The sequence below is a fragment of the Mus caroli genome, unplaced genomic scaffold, assembly GCF_978045245.1.
Source record: "Mus caroli unplaced genomic scaffold, Mus_caroli_1 scaffold_7, whole genome shotgun sequence".
Lineage (NCBI taxonomy): Eukaryota > Metazoa > Chordata > Mammalia > Rodentia > Muridae > Mus > Mus caroli.
Window position 1 is genome coordinate 35106313 of NW_028227262.1, and position 20945 is coordinate 35127257.

A 20945-nucleotide genomic window follows, 5' to 3' on the forward strand; every position below is an offset into this window, starting at 1 on the left:
AGATAAATGTTGCTGTGTCCTCTCCAGTCTGTCAAGCGTGACACTCTTGGATCCTCCTCACAGCCTGCTCAGCACAAGACTTGTTTACTTTCCCAATTCAAGTAAAAGTTTATGAACTGGGATACATGTGGCTTTGGTTCACAGGACCCACAGTTCACCAGTGTTTAAAAAGGCAAAACAAGCCAGGCAGTGGTGTCACAAGCCTGTAATTCCCAGCCCTTGGGAGGCAGAGGTAGGTGGATCTCTGAGTGAGGCCAGCCTGGTCTACAGAGGGAGTTCCAGGAGAGCCAGGACTACACAGAGAAACCCTGTCTACTGGGCAATGTCTGTTTAAAGTTGAAAAGAATAAAAATTGGGATTGACAGACATGTACTCCAGACCTGGCATGATTGGAATGCACCTACAGTCCCAGGTACCTGGAAGGCTGAGACAGGAGGATTGAAGGTTTGAAAGCATCGAGGAAACTCGGCAAGATCCTGTCTCAAGATGAAGTCAAGTAGGGCTAAGACTGAAACCCATATGTCAAGTTAGCATTTGTCTAGCATGACCAAGACCTTGGGCTCAAACCTCAGGAGCCACCCAACACACACACACACACACACGAAAATTCTGCATAACTTCTCTCTTTTTTTTTTTGGTTTTTTGAGACAGGGTTTCTCTGTGTAGCCCTGGCTGTCCTGGAACTCACTCTGTAGACCAGGCTGGCCTCAAACTCAGAAATCCGCCTGCCTCTGCCTCCCAAGTGCTGGGATTAAAGGCGTGTGCCACCACTCCCGGCATAACTTCTCTTTTAACACCACTATCAGTAGCGGTCCAAGTAGTTCCGCAGAGAAAGGTGCTTGCCACCAGTCCTGACAAGCTGCTGCCAATCCTTGGGACCCACATGGTGGAAGGAGAAAACTAACTCCCAAAAGTTGTTTCACTCTACATGTCCTATGACATTCACAAATGTGTGTGTGAACAAACACACACACACACATGCACGTGCATACACACACACACACACACACACACACACACACACACACACAAATAAGTAAATGTAACGAAAATATTTTTAAAGCCACCTTCAAGAACCAGGGAGATAGCCCAGCAGGTAAAGGTGATTTTACTGCTGTCTTAGGGTTTTACTGCAGTGAAGAGACACCATGACCAAGGCAACTCTTACAAGGACAACATTTAATTGGGGCTGGCTTACAGGTTTAGAGGTTGAGTCCATTATCATCATGGTGGGAGCATGGCAGCCTCCAGGCAGACATGGTGCAGGCGGAGCTGAGAGTTCTATATCCTCATCTTGAACTGCTAGCAGGATACTGGCTTCCAGGCAGCTAGGAGGAGGGTCTTAAAGCCCACACCCACAGTGACACACCTACTCCAATCGGGCCACACCTTCTAATAATGCCACTCCCTGGGCCAAGCACACCCACACCATCACAGTTGCCGTAACTGATGTCTAGCAGTCCATGTCCAGGACCCACATGATGGAAGAAAACCAGTTCCCAAGAGTTGTCCTCTGACCTATGTACACCCTGGCCCAGGCATGCATGCCCCACCCCACCCCCACGAACACATACATGCAGAAATAAATAAATGTAACTTTATTTCTTTATTTATTGAGACAGTCTTACTGTGTAGCTCTGGCTGGCCTGGAACTAACTATGTAGACTAAGCTGGTCTCCAAGTTACAGAGGTGAAAGGCATGTACCACTATGCTTACGTAAGTAAATGTAATTTCTAGAGGTTTTATTTATTTTATGCATACTGATGTTTTGCCTGCACGTGTGTCTATGCACTTATTACTTGCATGTCTGGTACCCATAGCGGTCTATGAGAGCACTGGAGTCCCTGCAGCTGCAGTCTCAGGCAGTTGTGAGCTGCTGTGTGAGTGCCGGACTCAAATCTCAGTCATCTGCAAGGCCACAGGGCCACCTCTCTGACCTCCAAATAAATGGAGTTTTTGAAGGTGTCAGCCACTTTCTAGCTGGGCGCCCACTATCAGCTACTGACTCCAGGACCAAGGCAAGAGAATCACCTGAATCCAGGAGTCCAAGGCCAAACGATCCACAAGCATCTCCTTTGAGTTATTTCTGGGTTCTAATGAATGGAGCATGCATTGAGCTCAAACACTCGGGTGACTAAGATAGGAAAATCACAAGTTCCAGGCCAGCCTGGGCTCCAAAACAGATTCGGAGTTAACAAGTTAAAAGCCAGCACCCTGTTACAACTAAAGAATGTCATCCCCTTGTAGGTGAGCTGCTGATGAGGTGTATTCTTTGTCTAGCAAACACTCCCTCAATTACCATAAGTGGTCCCCATGGCTTTCCTGGGCCTGAGTTATCTACCTAGTCTGGTATTAGTAACAGTTTGTAGGGGCAGCTCCCAGGCCTGCCTTAACTTTTTCTACGTAGAAATTACCCCACCCACTTCCACCCAGGCACCTATAAGTTCTAATTGATTTGGCTTACATTTCCACCGGGAGCAGTCAGGGCAGGAACCCTGAGGCGGGAACTGAAGCAGAAGTCATGGAGGAGTGTTGCTTTTTGGTTGTGCTCAGCCGGCTCCACTACAGTACCTCCCAGGGACCGGCAGCCGCTGGCACTGTTCACAGTGGCCCTGGCCCTCTCATGTGAATCATCAACAAACAAAGTCCGAAGACCAATCCTATAGAGGTACTTTTTTCATCAATCAAAATTTCTTCTTTCCAGATGAGCTTACTTACCTTTGTACCTTTGTGTCAAGTTGACATTAAAACTAGCCAGCATCTCTCCCAAACGAACCATCAGGTGTGCGTGGTGTGGACAGAGGCAGGGTGGTAGTTGAGGCCAGGAGTTTCAGGGGCAATCCCGGAGTTTCAGACAGGCTAGGGACCAGCACCAGTGTGTGTGCACGTGTGTGCATGTGTGGTGCTGAGGATCGAACCTAGGGCCTCTGATGTGACAAGTCACACAGTTCTCCCCCACTGAGACACATCCCTGTTTCCTGTCCCTCCAGTGCACTGATCCCAAACCCAGTGCTGTCTGCCTGGGTGGGCAGTGTTTTCAATGTGAATTTTTTTGTTGTTTTGCTGCTTGCTTGTTTTTGGTTTTTTGAGACGGGGTTCCTCTGTGTCGCCCCGGCTGTCTTAGGACTTGCTCTGTAGACTAGGCAGAGTGGCTTGAGCACTATGAAAAGAGGCAGGGCTGGAGACTGAGAGGAACAGCCTGATGTGAATCGCCTGCTCCATCACTTGAGGTCACAGTGAAATCCCTGCCTGAGGCTCATGTCTGAGTCTATGACCACACAACAGCAGAGGTCTGTGTTGAGGATGTCTGTGACTCATATGACCATCAAAGACCCTGTGGATGTCCTGGTCTGGGCTGCCACCACCTGGGACCATGTTGATGTCCAAGGGCTGTACAGAGCTGGTCCCACACCTCACTGGCTTCCTGTACTCAGGAGAGTGGGCCCACACACCTGGGCTGCACAGTAGAACTGGCCCTGGTGGCAGGGGCCAAGAGTGAGCTGGGCCTGAGAGGGTAAACACAGGACAGCTGAACCTGCCACCTGTGGTAGGTGAGATACCACCCCCACCCCCCAATGTACACACACACACACACTACTGCAGGCTGGAGAGTTGGCCCAGATGCAGTACTCTGAAAAGTGAGCCCTGTACTTTGCCTGGGCAGCATAGTAGAGCTGGCTCTGGAAGCATGGGTACATACATAATACAGCTAGCTCTGAGGGTATGAGAGTGGGAGAGCTGACCCTGCCCCTTGTTGCCTATGGCATTGGGTGAGCTAGCTCCAGGCAGTGCTGGAAAGCTTACTCTGGTGGTGTGGGTGTGGGAAAGCTGTCAGGCTGACCAACTCAGCTAACATCCAGGCCCAGATCCCACCCCAACATCTGCCCCATCTATGAACTATGAACTGCTGGAGTGTATAAAGGGGCCAATTTTGCAGATCCAAAGCTGTAGGATCGCCATGACACAGGGCAACAACAAGATGTCCAAGAGGAGTCCTGGTGAGGATCCAGTATTGATAGAGTAACAGAAGCCAGAGGCCTCACACCAGACCAATGACTCACAGCAATGAACAAGATGTGTGGCCAAGAGCATTCTGTGAGACCCACTGTGACCCACTACAACTTTGATGTCAAGGTGTTTTTGTTTCTTTGGTGTGTGTGTGGGGGGGGGGGGAGGCTGAAAGGGTGGAGGGCAGATAAGAAAGGGCCTGAGAGATGAATTAGGATTGGGGTGTATGTGAAATTCACAAAGAATCAATAAAAAGTTTACAAAGAGATTGGGTGTGCACATAAAACTGCAGGTGACCTCGGATCCCTTGGAGCTGAAGTCCCAGAGAGCTGTGAGCCACCTGATTTGGGTGTTAAGAACCAAATTTGGGTCCCCTGAAAGAGTAAGTGCTCTCAAATGTTGAGCCATCTCTACAGTCCAGTTGTTTCTTTTAGACAAGGTCTTAAAAGAGCTCAGGTTAGCCTGGAACATACTATGTAGCTAAGAATGACCCCACCCACCTCCTGACCCAAAGGTGGAGGAGTTTTCAGAGTTCTGGATCACATGAGTGGGCCACCACACCTAACTTCAGTGTTGAAATGCTTTTACAGATACTTCATTCTTATAAGGAAAACAAAGCTGGAAGAAACAATTTTAAATTAAAAAAAAGAATCTAAGGCTGAAGAGACTATAAAGGAGCCTGAGACTTGGCCTCTTGCTCCACCTCTGCAACACTCAGCAGACAGCCACCTCCCATAGGGGAAGGCGAGGGAGAACAGGGTGAAGAACTCCGGGAGAGGGGGTAACATTTGGGATATAAATATAATTAATTTAAAAAATTAATAATAAAAAAGGCAACACAACACACTCGCTTCCTTCACTTAGCACCGTTTATTGTACTAAAAAGGTCAGCTTTTTTCAGAAAAAGGAGAAAAACACAGCCCGAGGAACTTATTACAGGATGTCCCAGGACAAGTGACTCATTTCATAAGTCTTCACTTTTTAGACAGCACAGAGAACAGCATTCAAACTTCCAGTTGAATAACACAAACATCACATCTTTTAGAGACAGAGATCGGTTTAAAAAAAATAAAACCAATGTTGCAATAGCTTGGCACCTGCTGACTTCCCCTACACAGGCCCCCACAGTCTGTGGTCACTTCCCTCCTGGAATGCTGCAGACTAAGAAGAGACACTGAGAGGCCACTGGGAAGGGTTAGGATTTAGTTCAGTCATTTTGCTGATCTTGGAGCATCAGTCTGCACTCAAGGAGCCCAGGATTTAAACAAATCCTCCCAACAGTCACCCTCAACGGAGGAGGATAGCACACTGGTATTTACACAGTGTGTGTAGTAACATGGAAAAGACAAGCTAAGAAGTTAGAGGGAGATTAGGCCTACTCCAATCCCAGCACTGGAAAGGCAGAGACAGATCTCTCATTTGAGGCCAGTAATCAGTTGTTTGGTCTACAAAGGGAGTTCTAGGACAGCCTGGGCTACAGAGAGACCCTGTTTCAATAAAACAAAACAAAACAAAAAAAACTGAAAAAACAAAGAAGAGGGGAAAGCAAGCAAACAAAAAACAATGAAGTTCAGTGAAAAATCAGGATACAAAACTGTATATACCTTATGACCTCAGCTACAACAAACTGCTTTAACCAATTAAAATATGCCCTACATATGCGGCCAGTTACAGGGGTTGCATGGAGCTGAGAGTGCATAAGAGCCCTTCTGCTTCCCTTTAGCTGACCGACCTTTCTGTTGTGTACACAATACCCAGGCTTCTCTACTTTTATTTTCTCTGCTAAGGGGATTAAAAACAAATAAAAAATTATATTTTACAAAATGTTTGATAGAATATGAATATGTAAGAAAAGCTGTGACCATCCATAAGACTACTACACATTCCAGACTGCTCTGTGACCCACTGTCTGGAGTCTGTGGCTGAGCGGAGCTTCATTTCCATCTACAATCAAAGCAGAACCAGCGCCTGCCAAAGCAAAGTGGAAAGCTAGGGGCTGACAAGAAGGAACAGAAATCCCTGCTCCTGCCAACAGCTTCCTCAGAGACAGGAGCTCTCAAAACCAGACTTACACAAGGATGGGTCTTCTCTGCTGTCTCTAACAGTGAGTATGGGAAGTCCCCCAGCTTAGAAAGCAGCCAGACGGTTAGCCAGGAGGCAGGACCCACTCCAGCCCAGGACAGGCAGGACTACAGCAGGAGCCCGTCTCAACATGGGAAAAGGAAGAGCAGAGCAGGCTGTGTGCACACGTGTGTTCCCAATGCTAGAGCAGGGGACATACTCCCAGAGGGTCAGGAATCCTCTGCTGAGTGACTGAGGCTGGCCTGGGCTATACAAAAGTCTCAAAAATAAAATAAAAAACAAAGTAGAAAGTGCTGGGACATGGAAAATCAGAAACTGCTAAGCTGTTCCTTACATGAACACTTAAGGCTCTCCGCAGACAAAGAGCCAGGCCCTCCAAACTCTCCCACCAAGCACTCAATGGTTTCTTCATCCAACATTCATGACTGAAGACTCCACACGCTTTAGGCAGTGGACCTCCACAGGAGGTCTGTCCCAGCATTTTGGAAGGGCCTTCTCCGCCTTCCCAAGCAAGAGGCGGGGGCCCTCTGCTCAAATGAAAGGACGCAGTGCAACTCCTGCTGGGGAGCTTACATCCTTACACTCAACTTCCAGCCTCACCAGGAAGCAAAACTGAAAACGTCTTCCTCGGGTGAGTGCTCTACAAAGGGCAGATGCTGTGGCACTTTGCATGTTTATTCTTAAACACTACAAAGCCCAGGGATGTTAGTTAACTTTCTTTTACGTGATGGATAGTTTTACTCCAAGAATGAACCATTTTAAAACCGAAAGAAAGTGACCTGTCCTATGTGTAGATCAATCTCAGACCATCAAGGTTGAAACACAGGACCACTTAATCTCAATGGACTCCTTCAAGGCTCCTCTTCCAGGTGCTGACTCTCAAGGTGCTCTTGGCTCAGTCGCTGTATGTCCTTCCGCACACTTGGGTGGTCTTCCAAATCCTCATAGAGCGACCTGACGATGTCCAGCCTCCTGTAGTTCTCGGGCTTGACCAGGCTCCGCACAACCTGAAGGCACCGCTCTTTCAGGGTATACACTGTAAGGGTAGGAAACCAAGTCCTCAGAGGCAGACTCTGGTCACATGACGAGACAGACACCACCAAGCAACAAGTCACATTTACCTTGTGACTCACACTGGAGGGTAAACTAAGAGTGAGGCACATGTGACACTGTCACTTCAGCAGGTCTCACTGTGCACACACCTGGCTCATCATAGTGGCCAGGGCTTTTTTTTCAACTAATCAAATGTAAAGTGACCCTGGTAAGTCAGGGTCTAAGCCTTAGGGAGGCCCAGCAATGTCTGTCACATGCCAAGAGACACCAACACACCATGAGGCAGGGCTGGGTGGAGAGTGAGCACTGCTGTCTCTGAACTCACTACAGAGCTAGGTTATAGTGGCTCAGACATGTAACCACAGCATTTGGGAGGCTGAAACAGGTCTCTCTAAATTCAACATTAGCTTAGTCTACATAAATAAGTTCCAGGCAAACCAGGGCAACAGTTAGATCTTGTCTCAAATAAAATAAACAAAAAATAAAATATAATAAATCAGGCACAATGGTACAAGCTTATAATCCTAGAACTTAGGAGATAAAGACAGAAAAAAATGGTAGAAGTTTGCTCTAAACATAGAGGTCCAGTTCTGCCAGGGTTACAGAGCAAAACCTTTTTTTGGGGGGGGGGGCGGGAGGGGGAGTTCGAGACAGGGTTTCTCTGTATAGCCCTGGCTGTCCTGGAACTCACTTTGTAGACCAGTCTGACCTCGAATCTCCTGCCTCTGCCTCCCAAGTGCTGGGATTAAAGGTGTGCGCCACCAACCACCTGGCATTTTATTTTATTTTTGAGACAGGGTTTCTCTGTGTATCCCTGCCTGTCCTGGAAATTGCATTGTAGATCAGGCTGGCCTTAACCTCACAAAGATCCACCTGCCTCTGCCTTCCAAGTGCTGGGATTAAAAATGTGAGCCACTATACCTGGCTTATTTTATTTTTTTGAGACTAGGTTTTGCTATGTAGCCTGGTTGGCTTGGAACTCTCTATGTAGACCAGGCTGACCTTGAACTCAGAAATCCGCCTGCCTCTGCCTTCCAAGTGCTGGATTAAAGGCGTGTGCCACGCCCGGCAAAACCTTTCTTAATAAATCAAAACAGAGCACAAACCTTTAATCCCAGCATTTAGGAGGCAGACACAGGCAGATCTCTATAAGGAAATACCAGGACAGCTGCAGGTAGATGATGAGATGTTGCCTTAGGTTAAAAAAAAGAGAGATGGGGGTGGGGAGAGACTGGAGAGACAAGTGCTTACTGTGCACGAATGAGGACCTGAGCTGGATTCCTAAAACCCATGTTAAAAGCCAGGAATGGTGGCGGCACATGCTTAGGACCCCGGTGCTGGGAAGGCAGAAAGAATCCCTGGAGTTCACTGGAGTTCACTGGCCAGGCTCCCAGCCAGTGAGTCCCAGACCACTGCAAGTGAGCCCATCTTAAAAAGTCAGGCAGACAACTGTAGCAATAAGATCTGAGGTCAAGCTCGGGCCTTTCCGCACAGCCACTGTGACTGACTTGCACGAACATACTCACACTCAGTCAAGACATCAGCTGGAAGAGCACACAGACCTCTGAGGGAGTGATCCCAGCACCACAGAGCACCGGGGTGGCATAAGCCTGTAATTCCTGCAGGAAGATTAGGGGTTCAGGGCCATCCTCAGCTACATAACTGAGTTTGAAGTCAGCCTGGGAAACATAAGACCCTCCCTCTCAAAAAAAAAAAAACAACAAACAAACAAAAAACACCAAAGAAAGGAAGAAAGAAAGGAAGAAAGGAAGAAAGGAAGAAAGGAAGGAAGGAAGGAAGGAAGGAAGGAAGGAAGGAAGGAAGAAAGAAAGAAAGAAAGAAAGAAAGAAAGAAAGAAAGAAAGAAAGAAAGAAAGAAAGAAAGAAAGAAAGAAAGAACCAAAATAGTAATATAATTAACAGTTACCAGGGAACTCAAAGACAAAATTTACTTGCTCAATATTCTTTTCTGATTATACACTTCTTTACTTTTTTTTTTTTTGGTGTTTTCCCTGAGACAGGTTTCACTGTGCAGCCCTGGCTGGCCTGGGCTCCCCCGACCTCTCTAGGATTAAGGGCCTGGCCAGGATGCCCGGCCACAGCATTATTTTTACTTTCCGTTTAGAGGCATAGTCTCAGAAAGTGGCTCTGTAGTCTTGACCTCGTGATCCCCCTGCCCTCTCACCCTCTCCTGAGTAGCTGGGATCCCAGGGCTGAGCAGCCAGACCTATCTTCATGTGGTCCTACTGTGCTTTGTTCTGGGATCCCAGGGCACCAGTCTGTAACAAGACCAAGGAACCAGAGGTCACAATGCTGCAGGAGATGCCTGGCTTAACCAACTTCTTAGGAAACCAAAGTAAGTCTGAGGCACATCTTTGTTCAACACAGGACAGAGAAATAAATACTTTCATTTCATCTATGGTAAAGGTTAACATTCACTACAATGCTCACCCCTCTTTTTCAAAGGTTGGGCCAGTGTGGTGACTCAGGCCTATAATCGCAGCACTTAAAAAGCCCAGGAATAGTTTTCTAAGTTCAAGGCCAGTTTGGGCTACATAGCTCCAGGGCAACCTGGGTTAGAAGGCTAGATCTTATTTCTAAAGAAAAAGAAACATGCAAGATTGACTATTAACCTGGCAATGTGATGTTGGCAAAAATAGGCTGTCCATCAACATTGAGGGATGGCACAAACAGTTCCGTTTGGTTAACCAGAAGTCCATCATGGGTCCCCGCATCCCTGAAGAGCCAAAGATGACCTGTCAAGGTAAGCAGAGGATAGTAAGAAGCCACACGGGTCTGGGCACGGCACCTGTTTATTACCCCAAGTCACATGAAACACTTGCCTCGCTCTCCCTCTGCTTAACGTCTTAAAAAGGCAACAGCCTCCTCTCGAAGGAGCCCTCACTCAGGAGACAGAAAGCACAAGGAGCCCGGGCTCCGGGACTATGCAGGGAAAGTGCATCTAGGTCAAGAGAGCACTGGCAATCTCACCGTGACACACTGATGTGAAAGGAGCCCACGTGGCCATCAAGAGGCCACAGAAGGACTCGTGGGTAAGAACAGGTAAACTAATGCATCATGAAACCCGTGGATGAGAGCTTGACTCTGAGAGGGAAGGGGATTCTTGTAGGGTGACAGAAAAGTTCTCATGTCTAACTTCACTACGTGTTGCTGCAACTGCCCAAAATTCTTAAAGCAAATGATCTGCATCTTTAAGTATTGATTATCTCTTTAAGTATTTAATTTTATTTAAGTATAGATTAATCTCTGCATCTTTAAGTATAGATTATTCCTTCGTTTTTTAAAAATGGGACAGTGCTAACTAAGAAAAGGCGGCAAACCTCTGAGGTAAGTCTGTTTCAGAGTAAAATACCTCAAAATATGGCAATCTTTCATGAGACACGAATTTACTTGAAGACTCACTGGGTGTTTGTTAGGCTGGGGACTGAAACCAGGCCTCCTGCCTGCCAATAGAGTCCAGCTCAAAACTGATACAAACTTTTTTTTTTTTCTTTTTTTGGTTTTTCGAGACAGGGTTTCTCTGTGTAGCCCTGGCTGTCCTGGAACTCACTTTGTAAACCAGGCTGGCCTCGAACTCAGAAATCCGCCTGCCTCTGCCTCCCAAATGCTGGGATTAAAGGCGTGTGCCACCATGCCCGGCACAAACTTTTTTTTAGGACAAGATCTCATTATGTAGCTCAGGCTGGCCTCAAACTGGTAATTGTACTGCCTCAGCCTCATTAGCACTGGAATTACAGACAGGAATTCGTCGTGTGCCTGCCTTAATTCTTTTTGTATAAGATAAGGCCCAGTACTGGACACTGAACAGTGACAGAGTGCTTGCCTGGCAAGAGTGAGGTCCTAAGTTCAATCCCCAGAAGGTGCCAACTTCTTACCCCTGCCCACCCCCCAATTTTTTTTTTAAATCAGGCACATGCCGGGCGGTGGTTGTGCACACCTTTAATCCCAGCATTTGGGAGGCAGAAGCAGGTGGATTTCTGAGTTCGAGGCCAGCCTAGTCTACAAAGTGAGTTCCAGGACAGCCAGGGCTACACAGAGAAACCCTGTCTGGGGGGTGGGGGGTAATCAGGCACAGACAAATCTTAGAGAATACAAAATTAACACAAATTTCTATGTAAAATAAGAAACTATAGAAATTTTGATTCTTGTTTAGTTCTTTCTCATCAAACACTAAAAGTCTGGTATAAAAGACAGACTACAGCCTGGTGGTAGTGGAGGATGCCTTTAATCCCAGCACTTGGGAGACAGAGGATCTGTTTAAAGCCAGACTGTTCTACAGAGTGAGTGATGGGACAGTCAGGAATGCACAGAGAAACCCTGTCTCTAAAAAACAAAACAAAAAGGACAGACTGCTACATGCTAAGCCCCTTTTCAAATAAACAAACAAACAGGCAGGGGCTAAAGAGATGATAGCTCAGTGGTTAAGAACACTTGTTGCTCTTGCAGAAGACCCAGGTTTGGTTCCCAGCACCCATGTAGCATCTAACAAACATTTGTAACTAGTTTCCAGGGGTCAGAGTCTCTTGCTTGGCCTCCATACCCATGATACAGATTCATGCTCAGGCAAAGCACAGGTACACAGAGGGAGAACCATCACTAGCACTGAGAGACGGATGCTACATCTCCAGATGTAAGAAGCCTTTTCTCCTCTCTGTATCAAGAGGACAATTTGAGGAGCAGTTTATTTCATTACATCCAGGTAGCATGCTGTCCAGACTGGCTTCAACTCCTGACCATCCTGCCTCCACCTGTTCTCCAAGTCACTACAAGTTTGTAGCACCATGCATGCCTGACTGGTCGCATGAGTTCATTAAATGTACCACCATCAGGAGAAAAGTTCTACCAAGATCTTCCCTGGATCGTTATGAAAATACAGAAGTCTGTTGCAGGAGGCTGAGGCAAGAGGACTGCCACAGTTGGTTGGTTTGTCTTTGTCAATGCTGCTGCTGCTGAGAGACACCAAAACCATGGCAACTCTAATAAAAGAAAGCATCTAACTGGGGCTTGCTGAGTGTTTCAGGGGTTTTAATCCATCCATCATCAGCATGATGGGAAGCATGGTGGTACCCAGGCGGGACTTGGGGCTGGCGAAGTAACTAAGGATTCTCTACATCCAGATCCAAAGGCGTAGCCAGTGAGATTGTGAGTTTGGTTTAGGCTTCTGAAACCTCCAAGCCCATCCCTAGTGGCACACTTCCTCCAACCAGGCCACACCTACTCATCCTTCACCACTTTCAAAGGAATCCTTAGGACTGCACCCTACGCATTCAGATATATTAGCCTATGGGAGTCACTCTTATTCAAACTGCCAAGGTTAGGGTTTCTTTTCCCAAGTAAGAGCAGGGACATCGGATCCTAATGGAAACTTGTGAGCTGCCTGACCTGGGTACTGAGAAGCTAACCCTGAAAGAGCAGTATAAACCGGCCTTGGTGACAAAGGCCTTTGCTTTAATCCCAGTACTCAGGGGGCAGAAGGAAGTTGGATCTCAGTGAGAGGCCAGCCTGATCTACAAATTCTCACATCACTCAGCTGTCTGGCTGGTTGCTTCAGACACAATCTTGGGGCATAGCCAAGGCTGGACTTGAACTCAGTGAAATCCTTCTGTCTTGGCCTCCTGAGTCCTGGGCTACCACACACAGATCTGGGTACATTTTTTCAATACATAAATAAGGCAATGTCAAACATCCCCAATTCACTACGGCTAAAATCAACTTTTGAACTTTTTCTCTCACTGTTTGGCGGCAAACCAAAAAAGCCTGGAGCAGTCATCTTGCCTCGGTTTTCTGAGTCCTGGGGATTGTACACATGAGAGCGGCTTCACTTGTTTTTCATAGCCATCCAGTCAAGACACTGATAGAACTGACTTCCACTGATGCTTGTACAGTTAATAAGCTCGCGTGGTCAGGCTTGGTACAAACCTGAAATCAGTGGCGAAGGCAGAAAGATCGCGAGTTCAACCCGATATCCCATACTCACTTGTTTTCCGCCAAGACGCCAATCGGTAAAGGCGGTCCCCCAACTACAACTGTTAATTCCCTCAGCTGACTCTTATCCTACTCCGGTTCTCCTAAGCTACGTGCTCTTTCTTCACCTGGACGCACCCACACTCTGCCCATGCTTTCGCAAACCTCTATGCCTATCGCAGCAATTATGACACAGGCTGGCTCTTGTCTGTTCATACATTTTTTTGTCTGTAACTCTCCAAGTTGTCATCACCAAGGCAGGTTCGCATGCCGAACCTGACCGGGAACTGGGTTAACACTGCATCCGAAAGCACTGGTAGGGGCCGGGCATTTTCTCGGGATAGATGCAGTAGGTAGGGACAAGATGCTCGGGGTTGGAGAGAAAGCGCCCTGCCTGTTACAGCAGCAGCGGCCTAGCGCGCGGCTCATACCTCGGTAGCTGTGGATGCGGCGGCCGGTGCCCGGTGGTAAGATCGGGTAGGGCTGAGGCTCGCCATCGAAGTTGAGCCACAAAGGCAGCACGACGCGCGGGCTGCGGTTGCAGAAGATAACCTGAGAGGGCTCGCGCGAGTTCACCGAGCGCAGCACCGGCCGCGGCCGCCCAGCCTCCATCTCCTCAGGACCCGACTCCCCCGCCGCCTCCTCTGGACTGGCTGCCTTCCGGGGCATTATTGGAACGGGTCGCCTCCGGATTCGCAAGCAGGACGTGGGCGGCGCGTGCGTGCGTGCGGGTCTACGCGCTCCGGGACAGGTCTGCCGGTCCCAGACGCGCTCCGACCGACTTGAAGGCGGAAATGGCCGCCGGGAGCCCTCAAGCTGGGGGGCAGGGCGGCACGGAGCCAGGGGCCGCAGTGGTGGGCGGGGCCGCGGCAGTGGGCGGGGCGGCCGGGCGGGGTCGCGGCGCAGCCCCGGGTTATCTGTAAATCCCACCTCCTAGAGTTGGGTTTCTGTTTGTTTCCTTTCCTTTTCATTTTTTTTTTTTTTTGTTTTTTGTTTTTTGTTTTTTTCGAGACAGGGTTTCTCTGTATAGCCCTGGCTGTCCTGGCACTCACTTTGTAGACCAGGCTGGCCTCGAACTCAGAAATCCGCCTGCCTCTGCCTCCCAAGTGCTGGGATTAAAGGCTCCTTTCCTTTTCTTTTCTTTTTTTTTTTTCTTCTTTCTTTTGTTCCCCCAAGATAGAGTTTCTTCGTGTAATCCTGGCTGTCCTGGAATTCACTCCCTAGATCAGTCTGGCCTCGAACTCTCGTAGATCTGCCTGCCTCTGCCTCCCGAGTACTGGGATTAAAGACTTCCATCTCCATGCCAGACTTGCTTAGAGGTAGGGTCTCATTATGTAGGCTTAGAACTCATTATGTATATCCGGCTTGTCCTGAACTCAAAGATCTCCCAGCCTCAGATTCCAGAGAACAGGGACCAAGGGCAGTTGGATTTTTTTTTTTTTTTCCCCCTGGCTGGTCTGGAATTCCGTGTACAGACCAAACCAGCTTCAAACTTAAGAGTGATCCTCCTGCCTCTGACTCCAGAGTGCTGGAATTACAGGCCTCATATATATGGTTTTTTTTTTTGTTTGTTTGGTTTTTTTTTTGGTTTTTCGAGACAGGGTTTCTCTGTGTAGCCCTGGCTGTCCTGGCACTCACTTTGTAGACCAGGCTGGCCTCGAACTCAGAAATCCGCCTGCCTCTGCCTCCCGAGTGCTGGGATTAAAGGCGTGCGCCACCACGCCCGGCTGGTTTTTTTTGTTTTTGTTTTTTTTTTTTTTTTTTTTGAGTTTACTTAAATTTCATTTCTTAAGATCTCCACGGGCTTACCATATTTCCCCTTCCGCCTTTGCTTTTTGGTTTTTCAAGACAGGGTTTCTCTGGGTAGCTCCAGCTCTCCTGGAACTCACTCTGTAGACCAGTCTGACCTCGAATCTCCTGCCTCTGCCTCCCAAGTGTTGATATAAAAGCTAAGTAGCACCACTGCTGGGCCCACCTATGCTATTATTTAAAGTTTTTCTCACTGATGAGGTTGAGTCTGTCTTTTATTTTTAACTACACATTTCAAAATGTCTTCCAGAGTACATTTCCCTCCTTTTCCATCTGCATTCCCAGAAAACAGTATTACCAGTTTTTGTTTCCTTTCAAACCTTTTTATGTTTGTGAATAGAATTTTAAAATATTTTGTCTTTTTCTTTTTAGACGCAGACTAATCACATTGCCTTGCAGCTGAATATATATAGCCCAGGCTGGCCTCAAATTAGTGGCACTCCTTTGTCTCCTCCCAAGTACTGACATTCTAGATATGTGCTACCATGACTGGTTCAAAGAATTAGCATACAACTACCATCAGATGACATTCAGTGCCATTTTCCATAGACATTTCTGGCAGAAGTAGCATCAGATGAGCTTTTTAAAAAATGTACAGGCCGGGCAGTGGTGGCGCACGCCTTTTGTCCCAGCACTTGGGAGGCAGAGGCAGGAGAATTTCTGAGTTTGAGACCAACCTGGTCTACAAAGTGAGTTCCAGGACAGCCAGGGCTACACAGAGAAACCCTGTCTCGAAAAACCAATAAATAAATAAATAAATATAATAAAAAATGTATGGGTGTGCATGCATGAGCTCATCCAGGCCCTGATGAACACCAGGAGAGAAAGTAGGATTTCCTGGAGCTGGAGTCAGAAGTTGCTGTGAGCTGCCAGTTGTGGGAACGGGAATTGAACCCAGGTCCTCTGTGAGAGCAACCAGTGCTCTTAACCACTGAGTCAGCTCTCCAGGGCTTCCAAATTCTCTTGAAATTTTAGTTCCCCATTTTTCAGGTAGGTTCTTTATTTTCAGTGTTGAGAAATCCAGAGCTTTATGTATGACACTCGAGCCACCTACCTCTGTGCCTAGACCAAATTTAGTATTTTGTTTATTATTATGTTTAGTACATATCTACTGAATGGGCCATGTTTTACAACCATCTCTGCCTTCAGAATGCTGAAAGGCTAGTGTGGAAGGACACAGGGAAACTCGGAGCAGTGTTATTTGGTTGTAACAAAGGTGACTAGATGAGCCAGGAAAAAAATCAAGCAGGGTGTCTGAATTCCATTTAGGCTCCTTTATCAAGTCTGGGGAATATCACTGTGAACAATAGGAGTTTATTGTCATGCTTCTGGAGCAGTTGAAGATACAGTTTTATGGACTAGAGAAATGGCTTAGTAGTTAAAGAGTGTGCTGCTCTGAGGACCTGAGTTCAGTCCCCAGCATCTACATCAGGTGGCACACAACTGCCTGTCACTCCAGGTCTAGGGGGTTCAATGCCCTCTTCTGACCTCCACAGACATGTGCAAGCCCCCCCCCCCCACAAACAAACATACACGATTTAAAAAATAAAAATAGGGCAGAGGGTTGGCTCCTTGGTTAGGAGCACTGGCTGCTCTTGCAGAAGACTCTGGTTTGATTGGCAGCATCACGTGGCAGCTCACAACCATATGGCACCCCAGCCCCAGGGGATCGGACACTTTCGTGGGTACCAGGCATGCAGTTTGCTCACACACATACCTGACAGTACATACATACACATACATACATAAAGACAGTAAAATTAAAAAAAAAAAACTAAATAAAAATAAGGACTAGGGAGAGCTCAGCAGTTAACATTACTTAAAACTGCTCTATCAGAGGAGAGATGGTTCCTAACACACCAGGTGACTCATGACTGCCTGGAACTTCAGCTCCAGGGGATCTGGCACTCTTCTGGTCTCTGCAGGTACATGCATATTTGCACACACACGTGCACTTACACACACACACATCTTTTTTAAAATGTGGAGGACCAGCCAGATGGCTCAGTGGGTTAAGATGCCTCCCATAAAGCTTGCCCTGAGTTTGATCCCTGGGACTCACTGAACTGACTCTGGAAACTTGCCTTCTGACCTCCACAAATGTACAAATGCACTACGGCATACACATGTCTACACACACACACACACACACACATTTTAGAGGGCATGTGGTCCTCATGCTAACCAGGAATGTTAATCATGCATGGGTGTCTCCGCAAAGGAAGAAGTATCCGCTTTCCACCCAGATTGCTGGGAGTAGGTGTTAAGGAGCTAGTGACCTTTGCAATCTGTAAAGCAAGACCTCACCCAAATTCCCCATAATGTTTATCCCAGCCTTTTCCTCCCTAGACCTTTAGCTTTCGTTATTAATAGAGCCCATCTAGATGTTGCATGTACTTTTTTTTTTTTTTTTTTGGTTTTTCGAGACAGGGTTTCTCTGTGTAGTCCTGGCTGATCCTGGAACTCACTCTGTAGACCAGGCTGGCCTCGAACTCAGAAATCCACCTGCCTCTGCCTCCCGAGTGCTGGGATTAAAGGCGTGCGCCACCACGCCCGGCTTGCATGTACTTTAGAGTCTGCTGACCTCTATGCCATCAGATCGTAGGTCCTTAATCTATAAAACCTATCTTCATGGTCACATGTGTTTGTGCCCCAGAGATAGTATCACATCAGGAAGCTTTCCCCCAAACTATACTGTGTTTAAATGTTTAAATATGGTATCGGACTCTCTAGAATTTCAACTAGCGCTGATGAAGTTGGGCTGGACTGAGCTTACATCCTTGCCTCTCTTGTTCCTGCCTGCCATGACTCTTACAGGGACCCCCACAACTTTTAAGTTTTCCTCATGTCTCACTCACGTTAGAAAACAGGAAAGGGCAGCGTTGTCTTTTTTTTTTTAATATTTATTTATTTAATGTACATGAGTATACTGTAGCTGTCTTCAGACATACCAGAAAAGGGCATCGGATCCCATTACAGATGGTTGTGAGCCACCATGTGGTTGCTGGGAACTGAACTCAGGACCATCGGAAGAGCAGTCAGTGCTCTCAACCTCTGAGCCATGTCTCGAGCCTCAGCACTGTCTTTCTTTACGAAGCACTCTGGTTTACTGAGGAAAGGCATTATATCTTTTAATTAACTCAATCCAGACTGGGCAGAGTGGTGCTTGCCTTTAATCCTAGCACTTAGGAGGTAGAGGTAGGTAGACCAAAGTTTGAGGCCAGCCTGCTCTACATAGCATGCTCCAGGTCAGAGAGAATTATACTGTGACCCTGCCTCAAAAAAAAAAAAAAAAAAAAGAACTTAATCAAACTTCCTACACACAGTAAGGAGGTTACCTGGAGAAGCACCCAGACACCTCACAGCACCACATGAGATGAGGAAGTTTCCAGTGTAAGAGGCTAGATTTGTTAGTTTCCTACAACCAATGTTACCAACTGCTCTTTGCAACCAGGACCTTATGATAAAGCAACGTGGTTCTAACCGACTTGGCATTACCACCAACACATAAACATACTATTATCTGTAAGATAAACATTGAGCATTCAGGTATAATCCACCCAGTGCTCTTTCTTGCCTGTCAAGACCATCATTTTGCCTTATTATCTTGTGGTACAGTCCCTATTCATAGCAGGAGCCACTATTAAGCCAACTGCAGAGCACAGGTAACTAACACAGCTTTAGAAGTGATCCTTTATCCAGGACGAAATGCAGATAATGAACTTGAGTGTCTGCTAAAGGCATGCTACAATGAGTTTAGTAATACTGGAAAGAGAACTTAGCCCATGAGAACATGAGATGTCTCCATTATAAGATTCTATTTTTAAATGAAAACACTGGTTCAGCATCCCTTAGGCAAAATGCCTGTGATCAGATAGGACCCAGGTTTAAACATTTCATATACCTTAACCACAGCTTGACATTATTTACAGTATTCATGTATTTGTATGCAGGCCAGAAGTGGACCTTGGTTATCTTCCTCTCACTCTATACCTTGTTTATTTTTATTGTCTCTCACTGAACCTGGAGCTGTGGTTCAGTTAAACTGATAGGCAGGAAGTCCCCAGGGATCCTCTCACCTATGCCTCCTCAGCACTGGGAAAATAGAACCACTATTATAGTTTTTATGTGGGTGTTGGGGATCCAACTCAGGTCTCTGTTTGGATAGCAAGTTTTTGTTTTGTTTTTTTAAAGATTTAATGTATGAGTACACTGTTGCTGTCTTCAAACACACCAGAAGGGGGCATCTGATCCCATTACAAATGGTTGTGAGCCACCATGTGGTTGTTGGGATTTGAACTCAGGACCTCTGGAAGAGCAGTCGGTGCTCTTAACCTCTGAGCCATCTCTCCAGCCCAATAGCAAGTATTTTACCAATGAGTCTATCTTCCCAGCTCCTTTATACAGATTTTTGGGCTGCCTGTTTTGACTGCAACTTACCATGTCCCTCCCCTTTGAGCAATGGACTCCAAAGAACTAACTTTCCTCCAAGAAATCTCATGCTGGGAAAAGGATGGGTTCCTGGTGTCGGCGGCCAGCAGGGGAGATTGTCTCCTGGGACTATCACAGCATTCTGACTTCCAGGAGACCAAAGCCAAGACAATGACCAGCAGGAATCAGATCTTAACTCAGTTGTCTCAACCCATGGATCAAGACCCCTGGGGTCTAACAACCCATGTCACTTATTAGATATCCTGCATATCTATCTGTACATACTATTCATAACAGTAGTAAAATTTCACTTCATTAAGGAGCAACAAAAATAATTTTATGGTTGGGGGGTCACAACACGATGGGCTAAGATGACGGGCAGGTGTATCACACATAGCATTAGGAAGGTTGAGAACCCCTGCTTTAACTGCGACAGTTATGGCTACCCAGGTGTATCACACATAGCATTAGGAAGGTTGAGAACCCCTGCTTTAACTGCGACAGTTATGGCTACCTTTTTTCCTTTCTTTTCATGTCCAAGTATCAGAGCCAGGCTTTTACATTGCAGCCTGGGAGCTAGTTCCTTGGAGGTAGGAATCTGGAACAGTCACTCTTGTCTGGAAACATTTTTCTGTGAGGCCCTGGAGGTCTTGGAACTCGATGTAGACCAAGTGGCCTGACACTCAAGAGATCTACCAACCTCTGCCTCCCCAGAGCTGGAATTAAATGTATGCACCACTCTGCCTGGCCAATGTATACCCACCCTCTTGACTGCTTAAACTTGAGTGTTACGGAAGAATCCCCACGCTGATGGCAGCTCTATCACAGGGCCTTTCCTTCCTCTCCCCCAGTGCGGCCACCCTGGGGAGACTTTCTACTCTTCACCAGTACTTAACTGGCTTACTGAGGACAGGGCTGCCAGGGCCCCAGGCTCTGACGGTAACAGCTCAGGTAACAACCATGTGAGTCAGGTGTGAAAAGGTTCACATGTGCTGTCACTATTTAGAAGGCCTTGGATTTTGGAGAATGTTGGATGAGAGACTCAGGCAGTACTACTTATAGTGCCCAAGGTGTACCACATGAATACAGCACAGCTTGAACTCCCCTAATCTGGCTCATCACTGACCATGGCAACCTGCCTTCCTCCAAGCAGCCAGTGAGTTAATCCAGGGAAGGGGACTCAGGTATTTTTTAGGTTACATATGTGGTTTGAATATGCTTGACCCATGTGAGTGGCACTATTAGGAGGAGTAGCCTTGTGGAGGTGGGCCTTTGGGGTCTAATACATGCTGGCCAGTGTGAGGAGACGCTCCTCCTGGCTGCACGTTGAAGACAGTCTCTTCTTGGCTGCCTTCATATCACGATGTAGGACTCTTGCTTCCTCCAGCATCATGTCTGCCTGCAGGCTGCCATGTGTTCTGTAATGATGATAATGGACTAAACCTCTGAAACTGTAAGCCAGCTCCAATGAAATGTTTGCCTTATAAGTGTTGTCTTGGTCTTGGTGTCTCTTCACAGCAACAAAAACCCTAAGACAATATACTCTGAAAATGTTCCAAATAATTTAAGGTGAACTC

The 20945-nt window shown here is 47.0% G+C and overlaps 1 protein-coding gene across 1 annotated transcript; it reads right to left on the reverse strand.

The window, feature by feature from the left end:
• Positions 1 to 4860: 4860 nt before the first annotated feature.
• Positions 4861 to 13948, reverse strand: Vhl (von Hippel-Lindau tumor suppressor). The gene is given in 4 exon segments (XM_021164688.3): positions 4861 to 6944; positions 6946 to 7127; positions 9777 to 9899; positions 13560 to 13948. Coding segments are annotated over 4 exon segments (558 nt in total). The 5' UTR covers positions 13798 to 13948; the 3' UTR covers positions 4861 to 6929.
• Positions 13949 to 20945: the final 6997 nt, after the last annotated feature.